Source organism: Moschus berezovskii, chromosome 15 (genome assembly GCF_049115385.1).
Source record: "Moschus berezovskii isolate FMDL1 chromosome 15, NW_MosBer_1.0, whole genome shotgun sequence".
NCBI lineage: Eukaryota > Metazoa > Chordata > Mammalia > Artiodactyla > Moschidae > Moschus > Moschus berezovskii.
In genome coordinates this window covers 68543203-68569990 of record NC_142474.1, presented here as the reverse complement: position 1 = coordinate 68569990, position 26788 = coordinate 68543203, and the positions used below count along the sequence as shown (strand labels likewise).

General features: G+C 39.1%; 2 protein-coding genes across 5 annotated transcripts in view; both read left to right on the top strand.

The window, feature by feature from the left end:
- Window positions 1–4125, top strand: part of DHTKD1 (dehydrogenase E1 and transketolase domain containing 1) — a 45968-nt gene extending 41843 nt beyond the window's left edge. Inside the window, exon 17 of the mRNA XM_055427601.2 lies at window positions 1462–4125. Coding sequence (XP_055283576.2) covers window positions 1462–1566 — 105 coding nt within the window. The 3' untranslated portion in view covers window positions 1567–4125. The remainder of the gene's footprint in view (window positions 1–1461) is intronic.
- SEC61A2 (SEC61 translocon subunit alpha 2) lies at window positions 1479–26327 on the top strand. Of its 4 annotated transcripts, none has more exons than XM_088844184.1 (12): window positions 1479–1593; window positions 7659–7726; window positions 8872–8937; window positions 11863–11941; window positions 15055–15186; window positions 15309–15418; window positions 18813–18966; window positions 19937–20097; window positions 20410–20607; window positions 22816–23007; window positions 23446–23522; window positions 25772–26327. In XM_088844184.1, the coding sequence occupies exons 1-12, from the start codon at window positions 1563–1565 to the stop codon at window positions 25956–25958; spliced, it is 1455 nt and encodes a 484-aa protein (XP_088700310.1). In that variant the 5' UTR covers window positions 1479–1562; the 3' UTR covers window positions 25959–26327. The 4 variants fall into 4 exon arrangements, with proteins under 4 accessions (XP_088700310.1, XP_055283587.1, XP_055283595.1 ...); XM_055427612.2 differs by lacking the exon at window positions 1479–1593 and adding an exon at window positions 5195–5312; XM_055427627.2 differs by lacking the exon at window positions 1479–1593 and adding an exon at window positions 5208–5325.
- Window positions 26328–26788: the final 461 nt, after the last annotated feature.

Here is a 26788-nt window from a genome sequence, read left to right as displayed (position 1 = left end):
ACCTTTCCCAGCATCAGAGTCTTTTCCAGTGAGTCAACTCATCGCATGAGGTGGCCAAAGTACTGCAGTTTCAGCTTTAGCATTAGTCCTTCCAATGAGCACCCAGGATTGATCTCCTTTAGAATGGACTGGTTGGATCTCCTTGCAGTCTAACGGACTCTTATGAGTCTTCTCCAACACCACAGTTCAAAGCACCAATTCTTCGGCAATCAGCTTTCTTCACAGTCCAACTCTCACATCCATACATGACCACGGGAAAAACCATAGCCTTGACTAGACAGACCTTTGTTGGCAAAGTAATGTCTCTGCTTTTTAATGTACTATCGAGGTTGGTCATAACTTTCCTTCCAAGGAGTAAGCGTCTTTTAATTTCATGGCTGCAATCAGCATCTGCAGTGATTTTGGAGCCCAAAAAAATAAAGTCTGACACTGTTTCCACTGTTTTTCCATCTATTTCCCATGAAGTGATGGGACCAGACACCATGATCTTTGTTTTCTGAATGTTGAGCATGGACCACAGCCGAATGTGGTCCACTGGAGAAGGGAATGGCAAACCACTTCAGTATACTTGCCTTGAGAACCCCATGAACAGTATCAAAGGGCAAAATGATAGGATACTGAATGAGGAATTCCCCAGGTCGGTAGGTGCCCAGTATGCTACTGGAGATCAGCGGAGAAATAACTCTAGAAGGAATGAAGGGATGGAGGAAAAGCAAAACCAATACCCAGTTGTGGATGTGACTGGTGATAGAAGCAAGGTCCGGTGCTGTAAGGGCAATATTGCATAGGAACCTGGAATGTTAGGTCCATGAATCAAGGCAAATTGGAAGTGGTCAAACAGGAGATGGCAAGAGTGAACGTAGACATTCTAGGAATCAGTGAACTAAAATGGACTGGAATGGGTGAATTTAACTCAGATGACCATTATATCTACTACTGTGGGCAGGAATCCCTTAGAAGAAATGGAGTAGCCATCATGGTCAACAAAAGAGTCCAAAATGCAGTACTTGGATGCAATCTTAAAAATGACAGAATGATTTCTGTTCGTTTCCAAGGCAAACCATTCAATATTACAGTAATCCAGGCCTATGCCCCAACCAGTAACGCTGAAGAAGCTGAAGTTGAACAGTTCTATGAACACCTACAAGACCTTTTAGAACTAACACCCAAAAGAGATGTCCTTTTCATTATAGGGGACTGGAATGCAAAAGTAAAACCAAGTAACAGTTACCTAAGAACAGGACAAATTCCTGAATGTGTCTCACCTTATCATGCCTGGAATTTAGTTTTCAGTTGTGACATAGATCTCCCTGTAATCTAGTTTATGTCACTCATTACTTTCTAAAAGGGTGACTTATGGTTAAACAACTTAAGAGAAATACATTCGTGTCCCTGGGCGAGCTAAGCAGAGGTCTGATTGAGTTCAAATGTCATTTTATTTCTTTTCCGTTTCCACAATAGCTCCGTCTTGTGAGCCGACCCGCGTTGCCAGTACCGGCTGTGGGAATTGGCACTGTTCACCTACAGCAGCATGAAGAAGTCCTCACCAAGACCTTCACCCCATGATGTCCTTTGAAGAAATACTACTTCCTTGTAAGAAAACTGCCATAAAAGAAAGGCTTGTCTCCTCTACTTGCTGCTGCTGCTGCTGCTGCTGCTAAGTCACTTCAGTCGTGTCCGACTCTGTGTGACCCCATAGACGGAAGCCCACCAGGCTCCCCCGTCCCTGGGATTCTCCAGGCAAGAACACTGGAGTGGGTTGCCATTTCCTTCTCCAATGTGTGAAAGTGAAAAGTGAAAGTGAAGTCGCTCAGTCGTGTCCGACCCTTAACGACCCCACGGACTGCAGCCCACCATGGGATTTTCTAGGCAAGAGTACTGGAGTGGCTTGCCATTGCCTTCTCCGCCTCTACTTGCTAGGTACCATGAAAAGATTGTATTCCTGGAAGATATTGAGATTGATGAGGGTGGAGGTAAATCTAGAATACATGGAACAGCCAAAGGAATTGTTCTTTGAGACATGAATCCCACAAGTCACTTTACTCCTTAAATGTACCATAATGTTATATTGTTTTATATCAGAGTGAGTTGTAGAACTGGGTCCCGATCCAGATGTCTTTAGACTCTCCTCTTTCTAATTAACTGTATGTACCCAGGGAAAGTTCTTGAGCATGAATTTATTGCTTCAAGAATCCCATGGACAGAGGAACTTGGGGGGCTACAGTCTATAGGGTCACAAAGAGTCCGACACAACTGAAGTGACTTGGAATTTTCTTTTCTGGGGTTGATCAGGTCACTCTTTATTGAAATACAACACACATGCCAGGGGAAGTCCAAGGAAATCTCTGGAACAGGAGAAGACCCCAGCAGTTCCCTGTACACATACACCCAGGCATATAGTGTGAGCCAGAGTCCCACTGCTGTGTTTCTTCCAGATTTTCTTAATGCGTGCACTTTCATGAATCTTCCCTTCTTTATTCAAAGTCCTTGAGTACCTATATTTTAATTTTATGTTATCGATGCTTTTGAACTGTGGTGTTGGAGAAGACTCTTGAGAGTCCCTTATACTGCAAGGAGATCCAACCAGTCCATTCTAAAGGAGATCAATCCTGGGTGTTCATTGGAGGGACTGATGCTAAAGCTGAAACTGCGATACTTTGGCCACCTCATGCGACGAGTTGACTCACTGGAAAAGACTCTGATGCTGGGAAAGGTTGGGGGCGGGAGGAGAAGGGGACGATGGAGAATGAGATGGCTGGATGGCATCACCGACTCTGTGGACATGAGTTTGAGTGAACTCCGGGAGTTGGTGATGGACAGGGAGGCCTGGCCTGCTGTGATTCATGGGGTCACGGAGAGTCGGACACGACTGAGCGACTGAACTGAACTGGTGCTGCTTTCCAGCCAATGTGAAAAATGTCTTATCAAACACTATAGAAAAACTATATTATTCCTGATTTGTGTTCTTCAGGATCACTATTTTACCCATTATCCTTAAGTATTGGTCCTATTAAATATAAACCTCTGGGTGTAGGATCCTTAGCACATTATTATTGAATTGTAGCTACAGTGAAATTGATTGGTGGTCTACTTTGCCATAGTATCTTTTTTGTCCCTCTTAATTATTCTTGCCACAATACCTTCATATTTTTAATTAACTCTGGGTGGTGTCTGATATGGGGATTTCAGCCACTGGTTGATCAGCCTCACCTCTAAAAGTCCCTGCTGTCATATGATGTTTATTTGTGGCACTTAAGGATCACTTTGATAGTGGGAACTTTCCAATGTTAGGTGCTTCAGGGACTTCTAGAGATCACCAATCTATTCCCTTATTTGGAAATTAGGCTTAGTACTGGAGAGTATAACTAAACATCAGCAAACTTCCTAGCTTTATATGGCTTGGTGCTGCAGAAACTACCATATACCATTCTTGTGCCATAATACTGTTTTCTCAGAAATGGGAGAGTACCCGAGGCCCTGGAATACACTCTCCACTTTTACTGGCAGCTGTCAATCAATATCTTTTAGAACCAATGTATAGGTTGTTCTGGCCACAGCAGTAGATTAGCGATTCACATCGTAAATCATAAATCATGTAACTTAGTACCATGAATGTCAACCAGTAAAATCACAAGGATCTATTTAATGAGAATGGTTATCGATGTTGTATATTAAACTAGGAAAAAAAAGCACAGGGTCAACTTTTTTTCAGATCTCTTGATTTCTTGAGTTAAAATATTTCAAAAGTCTAAGCACAAAATTAGATGGAAGACTAGAGTTTTTTTAGTTTAGATTTCTCCAAATGTCTAACTTTATACCTCCCAAGTCTATTTCTTGTTAATCTCCAAGTTGAGCCATGAAATATATTATCTTAACCTTCTTACTCTCAATGGTCACTGCAACATGCATCATTATTTTGAATTACCTTGCGGGAAGGGACTGTTCTCCACAGCAAGTTGCCAAACCAGTTAATTTTGGAAGACTTTTTATTAAAGTATATTACTTTAGCGTTGCTCCCCTGCATCTTCTCTGACTCATATGAAGAACCAGCTATAATGGAACAAAAACAAGAAATGATCCTTTAAGACTAGAATGGTGTTTCCTCAATAAATAGTTTATTGAACACCTGTTGCAATATGGCGTTTTTGTTGACATTAGAAACACGTGCAAGTTAAAGATAAACCGTGTTTGCTCATTGTCCTCGTTAAGAAGTAGCAGGAACTAAAATTTGGGTTGCTGCTGCTGCTGCTGCTGCTGCTAAGTCGCTTCAGTCGTGTCCGACTCTGTGTGACCCCATAGACGGAAGCCCACCAGGCTCCGCCGTCCCTGGGATTCTCCAGGCAAGAACACTGGAGTGGGTTGCCATTTCCTTCTCCAGTGTGTGAAAGTGAAAAGTGAAAGTGAAGTCGCTCAGTCGTGTCCGACCCTTAGAGACCCCATGGACTGCAGCCTACCAGGCTCCTCCATCCATGGGATTTTCCAGGCAAGAGTACTGGAGTGGGCTGCCATTGCCTTCTCCACAAAATTTGGGTTAGCAGATTCCTAAGATTATATGCTTTCCCTTACACTATGCTGTCCACAAGGGGACAAAAGAGACTAGACAAGGCAGACAGGGACTTGGGGCGGGGGTGGGAGGGGGCGCTGTCCTGTGCTTAAAACTCCGCATTCCAAGGCAGGGGGCGATGTTCCGCCTATGGTTGGGGAACTGAGATCCCTCAAGCTGCTCAGGAGGGTCACAATAGAGAGTGAAAAGTTCACAAGCTATTAACTACAGACAAATTTCTGAAAACGTCCCAGCAGTTCCAGTAAGATGGAAGCAAAATAAAGTTTGTTTGGGTCATGCGGGCTCTGGAGGCATCTCGACTCCAGTCCTGGGGATCGATCCCGTCCTGCGCTCCTGGGGCTGTCGCTCAGGCTGTGTCCTGACTCCAGCCCCCGGGCCTCCTTGGGGTCGAGGTCAAGGAGACAGCTCTTGCTGGACCCTGAGCTCGGAGAGGTGCTCACAGCGGAAAAACCCGGCAGCCCCGGCCCCACAGAGGGTCCCACCTCCTGGGCTCCACAGGAGGACTCCCACGCCGGCGGTGGCCATGGCAACGAGGCGGCCGTCACCTGCGCAGGCGGCCTAAAGCCAGGCTGTCGTCAGAGGGTGGGGCCTGGCGACAACGCGGGTCACGTGGGAAGGGGCGGAGCCTGCGCGGGGCCGGCCGGAGCGTGTCGCGAGCGGGCGGCGAGGCTCGAGCCGCGGGACCCGAGCGAAGGCCGCGCCGAGGCCGCTGGGCCCCGCCGGGCCGCCCCAGCCGCCGCCATGGGCAGTGAGTAGCGGTGGTAGGCCCTTGCCGAGGGCGCGGGCCCAGACGGGCCGGAAGCGGGAGGCCGGGCTCCGGTCCGGGGTCGCCTAGCCTATGGGCCGGGGAGGCGCGGGCCGCTGCGGAGGGCGCGGGCCAGGGGCCTTAGCCGAGGCTCCTCCAGCCATGCGAGGCCTAGCCTGGGCCGCCTGCGGGGCTAGGACCGGGAGTCCTGGGTCTGCGCATCTCAGTGGGTGGCGTGGAGCGGAGGACGGCGCGGGGAGGCCATTGGTTTTGGGGGCGGGGAGTTAAGGAACCAGGAGACACCTGGACCACTTTTAATTTTTCAAGAGCTTAGGAAACTAATATTTTTATTCCTAAATCACCCTTGGGATATTAGTTGTGATGAATGAAGCTCCCTGCCTTATTGCATTTTTTAAAAAGTGATGCACGGCGTGTATTTTAGGGGAGGAAAGGAGGCGATTGGTGGCCTAGCGTTTTCGTTAAATTTTTCATTCTAGTCATTCTATATAGCGTTTACTGAAAACTCAACGTGTGTCAGGTCGTATACGCCTTAGAGACAAGGCCTTAAATAATGGGAATATTTCGGGAACCCTCTCCCAAACCCTCAACACCACGTATCTTCACAAATATACTTACATAGCTGTTGGGGTGATTGTTAGATGAACCGATTATCGCAAACCCAAGCCGTGCACCCATTGGCCGGCTAACTAGTGGGCATTTGCAGAAAGCTTAGAAAGGAATAGGAGACCCTTGGTCTTGAATTTGCAGTATAAAGCGTTAAATTCTACAACACAGGAAGAGTGAGGTGGCAGACAAAAAAGCATTGCTTGAACATGAATATTCCAACACAGATGACCATAAACCAAGAAATCTGGGAGGGTGGCTTAGGTTGAAGTGGGAAGGAAAAGGGGTAAGGGGATTCTAGGAAGTTTCCTGATGTGATTGACATTTGTTTTGTAGTAGAGGTGAACACTTTCATAATATTCAGATTTGCTTTCCAAGTCGTCTTAAATGGTACTTGGGTAACAAATAACCAGTTTATGAGAATTTATGAATTCTTCTGTCAAACATCAGTGGCCGCCATCACTTGGAGAGGTTTTATAAAAAGATCGTATGGTCAAATCAACCGTACTTCAGTTCAGTTCAGTTGCTCAGTCGTGTCCGACTCTGAGACCCCATGAATCACAGCATGCCAGGCCTCCCTGTCCATCACCAACTCCCGGAGTTCACTCAAACTCATGTCCATCCAGTCGGTGATGCCATCCAGCCATCTCATTCTCTGTCGTCCCCTTCTCCTCCCGCCCTCAACCTTTCCCAGCATCAGAGTCTTTTCCAGTGAGTTAACTCGTCGCATGAGGTGGCCAAAGTATTGGAGTTTCAGCTTTAGCATCAGTCCTTCCAATGAACACCCATACTTAAGTAACATAAATTCAGAAACAATACAGCAACAACAAAAAAGATGTTGTAGTCAACTTTTGGCTAACTGGCAGAAGTGTGATTGCTCGCATCAGTTTCAAAACAATTTCATGATGTTAGTACATAGAATCCTGTGTGTGTAAGGGAAGAATGATCTTAACTAATAATCTAGTTGTGGATTTTTGTGTTTCTGCACATTACAGACACTGGCAGAGACTGAATGATTATCATCTTCATCCTCCAGTTGTTTGGCAGGACTTGACTTAAGCCATGCCAGAGGAAAGTGCCTATCCTGAAATTTGGTCTATCTTACTTTTATACATTATGAGTTGTCTGGGAAAACAGTACTTTCTAATGAAATATAGTCATCATTCTCTGGGCTGAGGATTGAACATACACAAGTACTTTGAGATTTTCTTATATGGGAGAGTGTCCAAGCACTGAATAGTGACTTAATGAAATGAAGTAGAGATTGTATACAGCACTTTGAAAAACCTATCTAGGCAATTCCCTGGTGGTCTGGTTAGCACTTGGCACTTTCACTGCTGGGGTGTGATATTTCTCACTTAAGCATTTCAGCATCTTTCAATCCCAAATTGTCAGTCCTGCAGTTTCAGCTCATTTCTTGTACTTGCCTCCTTTTATGGCCTGTTTCCTTCCATAATGCATGTTCTTGTTGGTTGACTGCTTTTGCTCCTTTTGATGTAGAGATGCTGACTGAATTACTCCTTTTCCGTGTATGTAAAGAGGTGGGATTCAAGCATGAGGAAGCAAATTACTTTGAAATGAAGAGCATTATGATTAATTCATTTTGGGGGTGGGAATGGGATGGATTGCCATTAAAAGAACATTTGTATTTGATTCTGCAAAAATAAAAATCTTTTTTAAAACTTTGTAATAGGGGCATTTATTCTTTTTTATTTTTTTTAACAGTCAAATTTTTAGAAGTTATCAAGCCTTTCTGTGCAGTTCTACCAGAAATTCAGAAACCTGAAAGGAAAGTAAGTATAATATTTTTGTAATATAGAGGGTAGCTAAGTGACTTACTCTGTTAAACTAGCTACATTGATTTATTTTCCTCAACCTTTTTCTGGTTGTAACTGGAAAAATATCTGTTCCTTCTCTTCGCAAGAGGCATAAAAGTGGATAAAACTAGTGTAGACCTTTTAAATCCAGACAGTTTGTCTCATGGTTTCAAAAACAGCTGTTCTCTAAGTTGTAGCATTTCCAAACCTTAGGTTTCTTTGGCCTGTGTGTTAGATAAGATACAGTATTCTCCTGCCTATTCTGATCCACCACACTGGAAATGGCCCCGTCTCTTGGGTCAGTTTTCACGCATACCAGCTGTTTCACATAAATGGATTGCAGCTGGGCAGGTGTATACCTCTCATTTCTTGATCCATTCAGTGCAGGGAAAAAGAAACCACAGAAATGCGTTCAAAAGATAGAGACTGCATCAATTTGTTCTTCCATCATTGTGGACTTTTGGAAGTGAGGCATTTCAATTCTAGAAATATTGTTAATCCCAAACGTTTCCAGACGTTCCTCTTTTACTGTACTTTCAGTTTCTCATGGAACTAACCAGAATAGGGACTAGAAAGAGATAAGTAAGATTTTTGTTAAACTTACTGTTTTATAATATTCAGAAATATATTTCTTTTTTTAAATTTCTTTGAGGTTATAAAAATATTTGTTCCCGTTACATGTAAGGTATACTAAGAAACTATAGCTTTTCATAGTCTATGAAATACTCACCAAATAGTATTACAGGCAGGAAGACAAATACCGTATGATGTCACTTATCACAATAAGTGATGGCTTTGTACAGTCTGGTGTTGACTGAAATGTGTGAATACTGGATGTGTGTCTTTTTATCCTTTTCAGTCTCAGCTAACATGGTGCAGTGTATTAAGGCCTGCCTGAATTTAAACTATAGTACTTAATTCTCAGCTCTAAGTAAAGAAAGATACTTGAGAACTTTGGCTGTTTGCTTTAGCTGCTACTCACTAGGGTGAGAGTATTTTAAGAGTAAATAATAAGAGCATGTCATGATGGAGAATGCTGGTTAAGCTTTAATATGCATTTTTGCTTTTTTACATTTGCTGTTTCTTGGTTTTGATTGGTAGTTTTTTATTTTGTTGCACAGATCCAGTTTAGAGAGAAGGTACTATGGACTGCTATAACTCTCTTCATTTTCTTAGTATGTTGTCAGGTAGGTAACCAAACATTGACCAAATGTCTGTACTGTTATTCTCAGGTCTTGGTTGGTTATAATTTGAGAAGCTAATTTTAGTTCAAATAGTAAATAATACTGAATTATTTTGAGCGTTATCTTTTTAGAAAATTATTTATTGAAGTATAGTTGATTTACAGTGTTAGTTTCTGATGTATAGCAGATACTGAGTATAGGATATTGACTGGAATATAATTCCCTGTGCTACACAGTATTTGTTTATCCACCCTATGTATACTGGTTTGCATCTGCTAATCCAAAACTTACATTTCATCCCTCTCCCCAGCCCTTGATAACCACAAGTCTGTTCTCTGTCTGTGAGTCTGTTTCTGTTTTATAAATACATTTATTTGTGTTATCTTTGAGATTCCACATATAAATGATATCATATGGTATTTATCTTCCCTTCCTGACTGATGTCATTTAGTATGATAATCTCTAGGTCCATCCATGTTGCTACATTCTTTCTAACAGCTGAGTAGCATCCCATTCTCTCTCTCTGTGTATACAACCCATATCTTCTTTTATTCCTTCCTCTGTTGATGGACATTTAGATTGCTTCTGTGTCATAATTATTGTACATAGGAGAATCATCATTTCAATCTGAGGTGATAGTGAAATGATTCTTCTACTGTGTATTTCTTTTGGCTTCCTAGTGGGTTTGAACATATTTTCTTTTCCCCTTAGTTTTCAGTTAATGATCTTTACCCATTTTCTTCTTTAAGATTTTAAAAATTGGTTTATGACAAGTTTTGGTATATAAAAGTGTTAAACCTTTGACAGGTATCATGCAAATATTTTTCCTTTTTGTTTGCTTTTAATCATGTTGTAAATATCATGTTTTAATTATAAATCCTCCAAAGCCAAATCATTTTATTACTTTGCTTCTACTGACCAGCCCTTAAACATTTTAGTTGCTGCCATATCTTGACTATTTTAAACTGTGCCACTATGAACACTGGGGTGACTGTATCTTTTTGAATTAGAATTTTTACCTTTTCTGGATATATACCCAGGAGTAAGATTGCTGGATTATATGTTAGCTCTATTTTCAGTTTTTTTGAGGAACCTCCTGTTTTCATTTTACATCAAAGTATAGGAAGGTTCCCTTTTCTCCAGGGTAAGATTTTAACTTTTACTTCCTTTACAAATTATGGTGAGCAGCTTTCTCATATATACTTATTGAGTATTTGTTCATCTTTTGTAAAGTGTTTTCTTCCCAGATCTTTTTCCTGTTAAAAAAATTGCATTATTGTCCCATTAGTGAATTATATGCCTTTTAAAATATTTTCTGGATACAGGTCCTTCATCAGATCTATGTATTGTGAAGATTTTCTCCTGTATTCTTCTAAAGAGTTTTAGCTTTTATGTTTTGGTTTATAGTCTGTTCCAAGTTAATTTTTGTGTATGGCATGAGGTAAGGTTAGGGTCATTTCTTTCTATATGGACAGGCCAGTTGAAAAGACTATCCTTTCTCCAAATCATTAACCTTGGCATCATTGAAAATCAGTTAGCCATTTAAGCATGGATCTCTTTTTGTACTCTCAGTTCTGTTCCATTGATCATATTTCGTCATTATGGTAAACCATAACTGTTTTGATTATTGTAGCTTTAGATTGAATCCTATAATTAGGTTGTAAAAGTCATCCAACTTTGCTCTTTCTTCTCAGAATGATTTTGTCAGTTCTCAGTCACTCATTTGAAGTTTAGAATCAGCTTGTCAGTTTCTTTAAGAAAGCCTACTGGGATTATGATTTTTATTGCTTTGAATTTATTGAATCTTCTAACTCAAGGGTCTGCAAACTTTTTCTGTAAAAGGCCAGATAGTAAATATTTTCAGCTTTACAGCTAGAACCCAAGAAAACCCAAGAAGAAGAAACATAACTTGAGTTATATTTCTTGAAGTGTCACATTTCTCACGACTTTTCGTGCCCTTAATTAATTTACGTATTTTATGTTATTTTTGTTTTTTTTCCTGTAATGGATTTACAGAGTTGCCAAGCTGTACCTTTTTGTCTTTCTCATGCTTAGGGATTTCTGCCCAGGACTGGTGATTTCTTGATTCCCTTTCTACTGAATCTCCAACAGGTTTATTTTCCTTTCCCAGATGCAGTTTAAGTGTTTGGGGTCTGTTGTTCTCCATAGTGCTTTTAGCTTGAGAGAACATAGGGAGGTGAGATCAGCTGAGAGAATTGCTGTAAATGCCACCTGGGCTCTGCTCTCTCATTAGACTTTGGTTAGTGTCTTCTTGTGAGGGTCCTCTACCCAGCAAAAGTCATTAGCACCCCCTTCAAGTCGGGATAACCAAAATTGTCTTCCTAGACAATTCCCAGATATCCCCTGAGGGACTAAGTTGCCCCAGGTTGAGAACCACTCTTTTCTACTTGTTACCACAACATAAACACATCCTGATACTAACATAAGCTTCATAGTATAATTAAAAAAAATTTTTTTCATAGTATAATTTTTAATGGCTGCATTCTACTGTGTATATACATTTGGAGCATGGCCTTGGCTGTCATTTGTACCCATAGCTTTGCAAAATTATTCTCTGACTTGATAAATATATCCTATACTTTAGTGATAAAGAACATTTTCTTTAACTGCAAAAACATGAAATTTATCATTTTAAGTGTGCAGTTCAGTAATGCTGCATATATTCAGATTGTGTGCAGCACATCTCCATACTGATAAGGAGTATTTACTGGTAAAAAGTACTGATTCTGTTGTTTATATCTTCCCTAAAAAACTATACATTTAAAGTATTTTTGTTTTGTTAGAGAACTAGAGAAGTAGTGTTGTTGTTTTTTTTTTAAGTATTGCAAATACTGAGTGAATGCATTATTAAGTTCAAACTTAATTTGTATAATACATTTTCATGAACTATTTTATGTAATCCTATAGATACCACTGTTTGGAATCATGTCATCAGATTCTGCAGATCCTTTTTACTGGATGAGAGTTATTCTTGCATCCAACAGAGGTATGTGCTGCTTTTCTTTTGCCTCCGTACTAGTGCATCGTCTTAGACATTTTTATTGAATATTTGTGTTTCTTCAGTGAGTGCACTTGTTATAAATCATAGGAAATGACTGAGTGGTTTAAACATAAAACTGAAATTTATTGGAAGGATACTAGTTATTTTTGAAATCCAAAGAGGAGGTAAAATAGCTTAGCCTTGGATAGAACCAGACAATCTTCAGACCTCAGCATCAGGGGCTGACTGGGAACCTTGGCTTTGTGATTTAGCTTCAACAGCTCCTGGGTTCTTCGGTTCTCAGTTCATAATTCCAGGTTACCACGGTTTACACCTGACCCAGCCAGCCTTGTTTAGAGTTTCAGGGTTACTTAGTACAGATTTGGGTGCTGGGATTTCCTCCTATGTTGGTATTTTCCTGAGAAAAGAACATTACTGGGAGTGGCTGTGCCATTTCTTTTTTCTTTTTCTATTTTTTTTGGAAGGGATCCTATATTCTCTGTGTTGTACAATACATCCTTGAGCCTCTTACACCTGTAGTTTTTAACCTCCACTCCTCAACCCCATATGTGCTTCCTATCCCACCCTACCCTCTAGTTTGTCCGTATTGTGAGACTGCTTCAGTTCAGTCCCTCAGTCGTGCCCGACTCTATGACCCCATGGACTGCAGCACACCAGGCCTCCCTGTCCATCACCAATTCCTGGAGTTCACTAAAACTCACGTCCATCGAGTCAATGATGCCATCCAGCCATCTCATCCTCTGTCGTCCCCTTCTTCTCCTGCCCCCAATCCCTCCCAGCATCAGAGTCTTTGTAAGTGAGTCAGTTCTTTGCATCAGGTGGCCAAAATATTGGAGTTTCAGTTTCAGCATCCGTCCTTCCAATGAATATTTAGGACTGATTTCCTTTAGGATGGACTGGTTGGATCTCCCTGCAGTCCAAGGGACTCTCAAGAGTCTTCTCCAACACCACAGTTCAAAAGCATCAATTCTGTGGTGCTCAGCTTTCTGTATAGTCCAACTCTCACATCCGTACATGACTACTGGAAAAACCATAGCTTTAACTAGATGGACCTTTGTTGGCAAAGTAATGTCTGCTTTTTAATATGCTGTCTAGGTTGATCATAACTTTTCTTCCAAGGAGCCAAGTGTCTTTTAATTTCATGACTGCAGTCACCATCTGCAGTGATTTTGCAGTGAGACTGTTTGTTATTATATTCACTAGGTTGTATTTTTTAAATTGCACATGTAAGTGATACCATATGGTATTTGTTTCTCTGGCTGACTTATTTCACTGTTGTTACTTGTTCATTTTAAAATCCATTTGTGAGAATTCTTTGCCTCTTAAAGATTTGAGTTCTTTGTTACTTGTATTTGAATATTTTTCTTTTAACTATTATCCTGTCTTTGGCCACATGGAGGTTTCATATGTATCTAATCATATCATCCATCTTTTTCCTTATGGTTTTTAGGTATACTGTCATGCTTTGAAAGGATTTTTCTTTTCCAAGATTATGAACATATTCACTCCAAGTACTTTGCTTTTTATCTTTTATGGTTAAATTTTCTAAATATCTGGCCTTTATTTTGTTGGAAGTTATGAGATAGGGAATCTAGGCTTAATTTTCTATAAATATCTAGTCATTTGCCAAGGTCCATTTATTCTTCTTTTCCCTACCGAGTTAGAGTGCCATATTTCCTAAATGAAATGTTCATTAAGTTTGATTGCATTAATTTTTGACTAGATCTATTCACAGTTTAAATTTTGGTGATTTGATGTAAAAAGACATCTACCCACCTGCCTACTAGCTTTAACAATGACATGTTTTTATCTCTTTACCATTAAAGAAGTATTTGAAAAACACATGAAGTCCATTTAAGATGAAATCTTTCTCATATTAAAGGCACCTTTTCAGCATTTATAAAAGTCAGGAATTAAGGTTGTGATGTGACTGACCAATGGAAACGTGGTCTTGGCTATATGGAATTATTAGTTTTGCATATTATCTTACACGCTTGGTGTATTTGGTTTTCTTTTTCTTTTTTTTTTGCTAAAAGTATAATGCTTATTTTCTACAATGAAAAATTTTAGAAAATAGAGGCAAAAAAAAAAGAATAAAAATTACCCATAAACCCACTGAATAAAAATAACAATAAAAACATCTTTTTAAAAAATTTATTTTATTCAAAAATAGTTGATTTACAATGTGTTAATTTCTGCCGTACAAGAAAGTGATTCGCTTATACATTTTTATTTATTTCTTTCCATGATGGTTTATAATAGGATACTGAGTATAGTTCCTTGTGCTATACAGGAGGACTGTAGCACACGAGGACCTTGGTGTTTTATCTTTTCTATATAGTAGTTTTTATCTGCTAATCCAACCTCCCAATCGATCCCTCCCACCTCTCTCCCCCTTGGCAGCCACAGGTGTATTCTCTTTATCTGTGACTCTGTTTTGTAGATAAGTTCATTAATAGTACAAACATCTTGATAGCCAAACTAAAATAACAGGAGATGATTTTCCATTTAAATAGTCAATCAAACTGTACATACTATTTTTGAGTACTTTTTCCTATCCAGTATGTCATAACATTTTTATGCCATTAAATATTCTACAACATTGATTTTGATGACTTTTTATATAATTTTAGATATTGAATTGAGAGAGACACAACTATTCTTAAGTATCATTTCTTACTAGCTTAGTATTTACTTTTTGGACTTAGTATATAATTTTAAAATTCTGCATTAAAATGTTTAGTGTAAATTTTAAGAACAGTAATTTTGGACAGAAATCTTGGACTATTTCTTTCAAATGGTTTCTTTCACAATTTAAGTTTAGAATTTACAGAAATTTACATTTCTGTGGTATTTATAGTAATTTTGAGTCAATGTGTTGTGAGAGTGTGTTAATAAATGAGTTTTTTAGCAATTAATGTGTAAGGAATGAGAATTTTCTTGTTAACTTTTAAGTATGTATTTCAGTAGACATAATTTTAAGGACTGGGCCACTTCTAAACTAATCTCTATTGGGTATGTGCTATGCGTTCAAAGTTGCTTGATTGTATCCGTTGGGTATAGTAAAGATTATTTACTTCTTTCCCCTTCCTTTACAGGAACTTTAATGGAATTGGGTATCTCCCCAATTGTAACATCTGGTTTGATCATGCAGTTGTTAGCTGGAGCCAAAATCATTGAAGTTGGAGATACACCCAAAGACAGAGCCTTGTTCAATGGAGCCCAGAAATGTGAGCATCAATACAACTAAAGAGTCTTTCTCAAATTTGAGAATTTTGTGCTAAAGGTGTTTTTCTAGTCTTTCTTTATCTTTGGTTGTAAGTATGTCCTCCTTTCCCCCCATTTTTGTCAGTATTTGGTATGATCATTACCATTGGGCAAGCCATTGTGTATGTCATGACGGGCATGTATGGGGATCCTGCTGAAATGGGTGCTGGAATATGTCTCCTTATCATCATTCAGGTAAGAAATCTAATTTTTCATACAGAGATAACAAAAACAGTTTTCTTTTGTAACAATTCATTAGATGACTAATATAGTCATTTTCTTACTTTTGAATTATTTTACTTAATTATATTTTGGTTATTGAGGTGACATATAAGTTGTATTGATGTAAAAAATTAAAGTTTATTGTAATAAAGTGTAGACATGTAATAAAAGAATTATGGATCTATTAGCTGTATTTCACTGATTCTGAGATGCACATTTTGATGTCTCTGAAATCAGGATGTTTTCTTCGACCTGGTGGTCTCTTACCTGTGCTGTCAGCCAGGCAGGCAGTCGTGATGGTGGTCACTGCCTGCATGTGTATGTCAGCTTGGTCACAGCTGTTTGTATCGTCCTTACATCACTGGGTTACATACATTGTTGATACAACATGCTGTTGAGTTTAATTGCTTTTTAAAATGTCTTGCATTTTAAATGTCATAATTACTCTATTTTGAAAAGAAGCTTGTATAAGTTAAACACTGAATATCTAGCGTCCTAGTTATCTAGGAACTGCCTCTTGTTCACTGTATGAAATTAGGATTAATTTAGGAAAAAAATTTTTAATAGTCAAAAAGATAAAGATCAGAGAAACAGTTTAAAATAAAACTAAAACACTCTTTTACTAGTGTGTGTATACATATATGTATATATGTATTGAGAAATGTCACCATTTTCAATTGGCATGGTTAACCATCTTTTTTAATAGGAAATCTTACATGGGAAGCAAATCATAGTAAGAAGATTGTATAGTGAGTATGAATTAGACCAAGGAGAAAGGGATTGTTGAGGTATTTATATGTTATTCATTAACACATATCATAGGGCTTTTCTAAATGAAGTGGAAATATTTTGTCTTTTTCAGGGAAGGCATTTTTAATGGACTATAAGGTAGTTTTCTGAGCCCCTAGTGAGTTCCCATTTGGAACAAGGTACATTTCTTTAAAGGATAGCTTTGTCATTATTTCTTCATTTAAAAAACACCTTGAGTGGCAAACTTAAAACCCCTGGGAATTAGATGAAGAAGTGTTACAGCAGATGGGGAGAGAAGATCCTGTGGAAACTGGTTTTAATATCTTAGTGTAAAGATGCTGATAAACCAGTTCTTGCCTTATTTTGTTTCTTGATAGCATTTGCTTTATGACCATAGTTAGAATAACCCTCTTTTTTAAAAGACACTCAGAATTGGCATCTATCTAGCTCTTAGAACATTAGACATTAGTAAAACTTTTCTAGTGTTTTAGTAAGGGCATATTTATATTCTTAAGGAACTTCAACTGACCGCTTCTGGGTTAAAGTATTGACTTCTTGAATAGTCAGTTATGAATTTGAATTGATAGAGAAAATGGAGTTAAACTATTTTAATTTTTCAGTACCAGAAATCACGGAGTAGTTAAATTTCTGGAACCAAGCAATTAAGTGGGTATATGCTAAGTTGTTTACATAAATTCAGGTGCACAAATGTTTGTCTTGTGGTTAATTCTTCTGGTGTTAATGAATAGAGAAATTTTTCATGTTTGATGATACATATGGGTAGTGACCCATTGCCTCTTTTTAAGGCATTGCTAACATTGAAAATGTGTGGATTCACTGAAGAGATATGATTGGATCAGTGTGTTTTCACCTAGAGATTTTGAAAACTGTTTGCATGCTGTTATGTAAGGTATTTCTCACCTTAATTATTCTTGTTTCGTTCACATGGTCAGTGTTTTTCCACTATTGAGTTTTGGGATCTAAATAGGGGGTCTTGATTACAGTTTTCAAAAAGAATAGACAGTATCAGTGTGCATGGGACATAGTAAAGGTAAGTATTATTTTGTCCAAACTGAGTTGTGTGTGTGTGCGCACGCACGCATGAGTAAGGCTGAGATGTTAGTGTTATTTTTATACACACTTTAGAGGTTCATATGTACTGAACACTCTAGGAAAGCATGCAGTTAGTATTCAGGTTTTTATCACTGTTCTAATCAATGAGATGCTTTCAATTCCTGATTTCTCATTCCCTTCTCATAGGCATGCATGCTTTTTTTCTTTAACCATCATTTATCTTACGTTTTCAGTTACAGAAACCATTTCTCTTTTATTTCCCTATAATTCCTTCATCCAGTTAGAGAAGCATGAGTTTGATTTTTACTGGATATACCCTTGTCTGATGGGCATGGGTGTGAACAGGGTTTTGAAGAATTACTGCTATTTCAGAGCTGCCTGTGTGACCTTAGGCAAGTCATTTAATCAGAAACCCACAATAGCACTTTCTGGTTGGCCAGTGGTTTGTCATGTGCCACGCGGGGTGGGCTTCTGTATTTCTGATGAGGAGTATGTACCTGTTACATAATCATGGTCAAAATAAAATCTCAGTAGTTAAGTGCTAGCTTGTCTTTAATCTGGTCAGATTGGTAAACTTGGTTTTCAAACAGTAAAGAATTCATGAGCTCTCTTAGAAGTTTTGAGAATTTTACCTTTTTTACAGTCCATTGAAATTCAAACTAAAAGACTATAAGTAGACAAATTAGGCTCTGTACAGCCATTGAAATGACAACTCAGAAAAAGAGAAAGCAGAGCAAATGTAAGGTAAGCATACTTCTAGCGGTGTACTGGGAGGGAGTCGTTTGACCACAGAGGTCACTTGCAAAGCTGTGGATTATTTCTGATTGGTACATACCTTTACTGAAATGCCTTCTCCAAGAGGAAAATTAAGAATTTTCAATTTCACATTAATTAATCTGCATTTGTTTTTTAAAAAAATTATAAGCTTAAGAACCTGGTGAACCCTTAATTGTCTCAGATTTACATTTTGTCATTGTATGTATGCATTTTTACATTGTTAAAATCTGTGGACATATTTGTGGTCTACTTTTCAACTCCTTCTGTGTATATTTTATATATAATACACATATAAAATATATAATATTTAAAAAATGTATCTGCATGTTTCACATGCTCTTCCTTTAGTGGCCTATAATATTGTATCTTGTTATCCTAACTGAACTGAACTGAACTGAACATATTTCATTTGGTTTTTCTCTTCCTTGAAGCTATTTGGAATGCTCTCAGTTTCTTGCTGTCATAAATACTACACCTGTGAACATTTTTGTTTTAGGGTACTTCTCAATAGGCCTTATTTAAACATTGTAGAGAAATATAAATATACTTTAAAAGTCAAAATGTCAGCTTTATAATGTGACAACATTTCCAATCCTCTAATTTGCAGAACTGGCTTCCAGTGAGGGTTGAAAGATGCAGAGAGTCCTAATACAATAGCTAGGTTTTAATGTGGAAAATGCCTGTACTTTGAAAGTAGTCCATGGTGTTCACTGCCCCTTTCTGAATTTATTCTTGCTTCTGCTTACTTGCATTTCTTTCCCCACAGTTGTTTGTTGCTGGTTTGATTGTGCTGCTGTTAGATGAGCTGCTACAGAAGGGTTACGGCTTGGGGTCTGGGATTTCCCTCTTTATTGCCACCAACATCTGTGAAACCATTGTCTGGAAGGCCTTTAGTCCCACTACCATTAACACTGGCCGAGGTACAATGCACAGGGACACAACTACATGGGTTTGGCTGGATGTGTGCTGAGAGGAGCATGAGGTGGGGGAGCAGGTGGACTTCAGACACCCTGCTTTGCTGTCCTGGGCAACAGTGGATGGCAGTTGTTCCAAAGCGAATAAGCGGAGATTGGTGGAGTATGAAGTATTACTCCAGAAAGAATATCGAAATTTTAGCCTCTGCTCATTTAAAAATTCAGTGATTGCAAATACTTAAAAAATCTAATTGTCTAAGCCATTGCTCCAGAAATCATTGATTTTGACTGATTTCAGCACTTGCAGCAGATAAAAAGGTAGTGGATTGAGATGTTTCAGATGGATAAAGAAACATCATTTATTGTGTCATGAGAGAGCATGAGTACTTTTGCTGCTCTTCTCCTTGGCTTTGTAATAGCACCTACATTTTGAAATACTTAATTGACTTTCACCTTACCCACCTCCACTTCTCTGAAATGCCATCCAAGATTTGTAATGGTTGACATCTGACCTGACCCCAGCCTTAAGACAAGCAATAGCAGTGATGGCTTATTAATGTACTTGGTAAGGTGAGCTTGAAGGCCAACCTGGTAGGGGAATGTTGATCTTTTCATTCTGACATCTGTTTGCTGCTTCGCTGCTTCTTTTCCCCATTTCCATCCCCCTCCCCCAAAGTAAACGCGAGGCCAACCATTATGAACTAAATATTTGATTTGGTTTATTCTTCTCTGACTGTTTTCATCAAGAATAGTCTCTTGAGAAAACTTCAAATTTACACTAACAGAAGGTACATTTGCCTCAGTGATGTCAGTATTTTTTAGAAGCTCCACACCTGGCTGTATCATAAAGTAAACTTAGTTGAATTATTTTGACTGCTATTTTCTGCCCTGTACTGGAGCTTCAGGGCTGCTTGTTTTGACTTTGGGACAACTTTGGGTAATGAGGCTGCAGCTGATTTCTGTCTTGATTCATCAGGTACGGAGTTTGAGGGCGCAGTCATAGCTCTCTTTCATTTACTGGCCACCAGGACAGACAAAGTCCGAGCCCTGAGGGAAGCTTTCTATCGTCAGAATTTGCCCAATCTCATGAACCTCATTGCCACGGTTTTCGTGTTTGCTGTTGTTATATATTTTCAAGTAAGTATAACATCTTTGTTGAAGTAAGTGGGGTGTGGATTTCTATTCTGTTCTTAAAAGAGGAGAATGCCATTTGAATATTAGTAGCTAACAAGTCAGCATTTCAGAATCTAGTTAGGCAAACAGTTCCATTGTTCAATAGACGCTGAACTGCAAAGTATCCTTGGTTATGAAGTAGAGAAGGATTCTATTTCTGTGTGTCTTGTGTGGAAGGGAGAGTTTGCTAGCATTGTTTGCAGATTTCCTTCTGTGACTGTCCAGATTCGTGTTGTGTGCAGTCCCTCTGACTTACTCCTGAGCTTTCTTTTTCAGGGATTCCGTGTGGACCTGCCCATCAAGTCAGCCCGGTACCGTGGGCAGTACAGCAGCTACCCCATCAAGCTCTTCTACACGTCCAACATCCCCATCATCCTGCAGTCCGCCCTGGTGTCCAACCTGTACGTGATTTCCCAGATGCTGTCAGTTCGATTCAGCGGCAACTTTCTAGTAAATTTACTAGGACAGTGGGCCGTGAGTATTTCGTGATTTATTCTAAGTATTCAGATTTTATTGTAATTTACATTTTGTGCTCATATTTTTACCTGAAAGAGGTGAGCCATAATTGAAGCACTTGGCTGTAACAGTTTCAGGTTCACTTGTCTATAGCACAGTTTATCATTTGGAAGTTGTAAACCTGTAAGCATCGTGAAACTAAGACTGGCCAAGTACTTTGTATTATTTTACATCTAAGAAGCATTTTCACATCTCATTTAAGTGACCTTTTAGGTTAAGATTACAGTTGCTCTTACAAAAATTACTCCCCGTTTTGTAATCTTACTCCACTCTTGTCTCAAATAATGTTTTTTTCAAAGAAACAATTTGCTGATTATATGGGAGTCTGAAATCATCCTCTCCTGCCTCCCCTGTGGTTTTTCATAGTCCAAATGGCAGTAAACTAGTCTGTGATTAGCTGGAGAAGGGTATGTAATTACTAGTGAAGAAAGAATAGAGTTGCTAGAAATGGAATCCAGTAAATTCTGCCTTCCTCTTCATCATAGCTCCTTCTGAAGCACTCCAGCCACATTCTGATCAAGATGTGAGTTATTGTAGATTGACTTTTGACTAGTTAAAATTTTCAACTGACCAAAGAGTATTTTTCCCTTTTAAAACTATAGAATTAGAGAAGAGTAAGATCCTTGTTTTCAGAGTATGTAATTCTAGAATGTGTATTCCCCCTAAGAATTATTATTTTTCAGTCGTTCCTGAAGTATGGTGCTTATTCTGTGCATTTGTCTTAATGTGCTACTTTTGCACTATAAGTTGTAGTGATATAACTTTCTGTTTTTGCTGAAAGCCATTTTTTAAAATATAAAATTTAATAGGATGAGACTGTAACTTGAATGCCAGTTGAAAGAAATAGGATTGCCTTTACCCATAATACAGTTGACCCTTAAACAGTATGGGTTTGGGCTTCAAGTGTCCACTTAGACTCAGGTTTTTTTCAGTAATAAATGCTTCAGTACCACACCATCTGCAGTAGGCTGAATCCTGCGATGCAGAGGAGCCGTGTACACAGAAGAGTAACCATAACTCAGGATTCTGCCTGCGTGGGGGGTCAGTGCCACAACCCCTGCAACTGTTCAAGGGTCTAGGGTCAACTCGACTCCTTTTTCACTCATTTTACAGAAATTGGATTACCTGTGGTGGGGGAAAGGGCTGTCCCTCCCCTTAAGCGTTGATGTGTGTGCTCAGTCACTTCAGTCATGTCTGACACTGCGACACTGTGGACTGTAGCCTGCTTGGCTCCTCTGTCCATGGGATTCTTCAGGCAAGAATCCTGGAGTGGATTGCCAGGCCCTTCTCCAGGAGATCTTCCTCCAGGAGATCTTCCTCCAGGAGATCTTCCTGACCAGGGATTGAACGCACGTCTCATTATGTTTCCTGCATTGCAGGAGGGTTCTTTACCACTAGCACCACCCAGGATAAACTTTGGCAGTAATTACTACTATGATAATTTCACAGTATTAAATCTACGCAACTACTCAGTTGTATAGATTGTGTTGTGATCTCAATGAGATTTTCTTTAAAGAGAATTATTGGGAAGTTTGTCTATTAACAGGGCATTTGATTTGGAATTAGTGATTCTAGGGGCACAGTAAAGGAATCATTTGGAAATTGTAATTTCAGGAACAAGACATTTTAATCATTGCATCCAAAAATTGCTTTCCCACCCTGTATGCCCAGAGCTTTCATTTAATGTAAACAAATATATGTTAATCCCATTTCTTTGACTGTAAGAATTCATAAATATATGGATAACAAAATTCAATTACAGATATTTATTAAGAGACTTCTTTATAATAAATATCATAGAGTTTAGGCAGCGATGTGTTAGTCTTGTGTTAATATTTCAGTTGATTCCATTCTTCGTAGTGTGTGTACTCTTACATAATTCAGAAAATATCATATTCTAAATGTTATCAGAGATTGATGTAAATGTAACTGTATTCCAATGTTTTTTTAAAAATTGCTCTTTTGTTAGTATATTCACAGTGTTTTTTATGTAATAGACACTATATAACTTTGTAAGAGTGAAGATATTTTAGATGCAAAAGTAAATCCTTAAGTTACCTAGAGTCATAAATTGTGGGTGCTTTGAGATTAAGACATTGTCATACTTTCTGAGGAGTTTGAAGTCACAGAAATGTGACCATGTATGCTTTTCATTCTTGTCTGTAGGATGTCAGTGGGGGCGGGCCTGCTCGCTCTTACCCAGTGGGGGGCCTCTGTTACTACCTTTCTCCTCCTGAGTCCATGGGCGCCATATTTGAGGATCCTGTCCATGTGGTGGTTTATATCATTTTCATGTTGGGATCATGTGCATTCTTCTCTAAGACGTGGATAGAGGTGTCTGGTTCCTCAGCCAAAGATGTGAGTATTTGGTTTATTTGAAAATGAAAAAAATCCATAATTTTTAGGTGTCAAGTGATAATTGATATACTTACTTTTGTAATTTAAACTCTTAATTCATACATTCTTCATGAGGTAATGTCACCCCTAAGGAGTTAAAAACTAGTTCCTGGAAAGTGAAAAATTGTTAGATTTTTACAATGGTTTGTGACCTTTCAAAGCTCAACCCTGCCCATCAAAGTCTTATTCCTTAGTTCCCTTTATGGAGGTGACAAAACAGATTGGGAAACTTCAGCTTAAGATACACATAACGTGCTTGTGCAGCACTGTAGCCAGGGAATGATGTTATGACATTGCCTACTTCAACCTTCTTATACTTGTTAATATATGGAAATCACGTCTCTTAGAACCTGGTAGTAAAATAGAGTTTGATTTTTAAAATTGTTTTTCTCTTCGCAGGTAGCTAAACAGCTTAAAGAACAACAAATGGTAATGAGGGGCCACAGAGATACCTCCATGGTTCATGAGCTTAATAGGTAAGGAGCATTAGACTCAGTGTTTGATAGGAGAGGGGTGGGGGAGAGAGGGTATTGCATACAGTGCACATGTGCTTGGTTTTTTGATCTACTTTCATTTGTTGTCAGATACTACAGTTTTTAAGTTCATATTTGAAACATTTTTCTTCTGCTTACCACAAAAGAATCAAAATTTAACGCAAATTGAATTATTCTCCACATCAAAATTGACACCTAAATTATTGTTTTAATTGAAATTGTGTTCCCTTCACTACTCACCCTTTGTTAAATGCTGTACTAAAAATCACCTGGGAGCTCTTAAAAATTACTGCTATCCCACCTGTACAAGTTGTGATTTACTTTGTCTGCAGTGGGTCCCAGGCATCAGTTTTTTATTTTTTGATAACTGTGAGATATAATTCACATACCCTGTAATGTAGTCATTTGAAGTATATGGTTTAGTGGGTTTTTTTTTTTAGTATACTTTGAATATGTAATGATTACAATTTAGAAACGTTTCCATCACCCAGAAAGAAATCTTGTACCCAGTTACTCCCCATTTCTGCCCAGCCCTCCCAGCTCCCAGCCTCAGGCTTTTTCTTTAGTCTCTCTAGATTTGCCTGTTCTGGACATTTCATATAAATGAAGTTATATGTGATCCTTTGTGAATATCCTCTTCCACTTAGTGTAATATTTTCTGGGTTCATCCTTTGTGAATAATATTCCCTTGTATAGCTATAATTGTGTTCAGTTTATGCAGTTGATAGAAATTTTGATTGTTTCCACTTTTTGGCTGTCATGAATAATGCTGTTGTGAACATACTTGTACAGGTTTTGTGTGGATGTATGTTTTCATTTTGCTGAGTGGAATTGTTGGGTCCTGTAGCAACTGTGTGTTGAGCATGCTGATACCGCCAGACTGTTTGAGAGCAGCTGCCCCATTTTCCGTCCCACCCCCACCTCCGAGCGTGTCCTCTCCAGCACTAATTCCTGCTTTGATGTTAGCCACCTAGTGCGTATGAGTGTTAGCTCATAGGGGTGTTCTTTCTTCATTGTGGTTTTGATTTGCTTCTCCCTGATGAGTAATGTTCAGCATCTTTTCATGTGTTAATTAGCCAAATTTGAGTATGTTCTTTGGAGAAATGTCTCTTCCATCTTTTTGCATATTTAAAAATTATAATTGGGTTATCTTTTTGTTTCTGGGTTTGTAAGATTAAAAAAACTTATTTTGGATGTATCTTGTCAGGAATATGATTTGCAGATATTTTGTCCCATTCTGTGGGCTGTCTTCCCACTTTCTTGATGGCATCCTCTGATGCACAAGTTTTTAATTTTGATCAAGTTCAGTTTTTCTATTTCTGCTTTGTGCTGCTATTGGTGTTGTAGCTAAGAAACCAAGGTCACAAAAGTTTATCCTCTTACGTTGATATCTGTGACTACTCTGAGCCAATTTTTATGTTTGTTGTGGGAAAGGGGTCGATTCCTTCTTTGTGGAGATAGCCACATGTTCCAGAGCCCTTGTTGAAAAGGCACTGGTATTTTATTTATTTAGAACATTGACTGGATTATAGAGAATGGTAAAGTGAACCTCTGGGTCCCAGCTGCATCCAGCTTTAGTTGTTACCATTCTCCCATTCTTGTTTCCTCTACCATCTTCCCTATCCCCGCTCCTTGTCTTTTTTTTTTCTTCCTGTCTGGAGTATTTTAAATACAATCTCATTATATTTTGTTTGCTTTTTAAATTTTTGGCTGCACCCCAAGGCTTGTGGGACCTTAGTTCCCCCACCAGGGTTTGAACCCATGTCCCTGCATTGGAAGACAGAAGTCTTAATTGTTGGACCACTGGGGAAGTCCCACAGTCCCATTATTTTTAACAGTTCTCCAGGTGATTCCAACATGTTGCCAAGGTTGAATTACTGTTAAAGAGTATCATCCAAATCTTACCACATAAATTTGCTACTTAGGAAAACATTTTGAAATTCACTGTTTATCTAAAGAGGGAGCTAAAAGGTTACCCACTTACAAACAATACTAAATATTCCAACACTGAAGTGACAGTTGAGGATTCTCCTCTTCTGGCATGAAAATCATATATTGCCTTTCTGGCTGTTAACTGGTTTCTTGAAATAAGGGTCCGATCATGCCCTTCATCAGTTTTCATCAGAACGTTAACTGGGTGGCCGCAGACGAGCCGTCAGTACTGCGGACAGTTCCCTTTAGTTGAATCACCCTTCCGCTGCTCCGCCTGACTTAGGGTTTTTGTCTTCCAGGTACATCCCCACAGCAGCTGCGTTTGGGGGCTTATGCATCGGCGCCCTGTCGGTGTTGGCCGACTTCCTCGGGGCCATTGGCTCTGGCACTGGAATTCTGCTTGCAGTCACTATTATTTATCAGTATTTTGAAATATTTGTTAAGGAACAGGCTGAAGTTGGCGGGATGGGTGCTTTGTTTTTCTAAGTGTTCCAATATTTCTTTTTGTGTGTGTGAAAGGAAAAATATTTGGATGCATTGTTTTTGTCAGATAATGCTGGCTTCCCTTTCCTTCTCTCACAGTTTGTTTTCAAGTGCTGACCGTCCCATTCCTGAAATGGGCATGGAGCTAAGCCTGTGTGCAGCATTAGTACCAGCTGCCTTAACACTGAAGTTTACATTACTCATTAAAATACATACATGCAGTGTTGCCTGTGATGCTGGAAACCAGTGTACCCGCCTTGCCATGTTCAGTTGTGATGGTGAGATGGTGACGTGGATCAGTTTTGCACACGACATTCAAAACACTCAGTTTCCCCCCCACTTGTTTAAAAATAAATGTAGTTCAAATTGCCACTTTCCGGTATTTTTGAGCTTATTTAACGAGTTCTGGAACATTTATATCTAATCTATATTTTAGATAAAATTACTTTTTATACTTTTTTAACTCATAGTATCCACATTCCCACCCTCCCCCATTTTATTTGTTCCTCCGCAAAGCGGCCACTCCGTCCAGGTGGGCAGAATCAAGTTTTCAGTCACATCTGTCACCAGAAACAACTGCTCAGTTCCTCTTCTTATTTTCCACTCCCCTTTCCTCCTAGGGACAGCACAGCCAGTGCAGTTTTGCAGTATTGGCTATGCCTTTGAATTCCAACAGGTTACTTGAGAATACTCTCTAAGATAATATGCCCCAATTTTCTTTTTCCCTAAATTCCTAAAGCAAACATCAAATTCTCAAGCAAAGTCTGTAGTTCAGTGGGGGGTGAACGACGAGTAATTCATGCTAGGAATTTGTGTATGTTGTTGTACTTTAC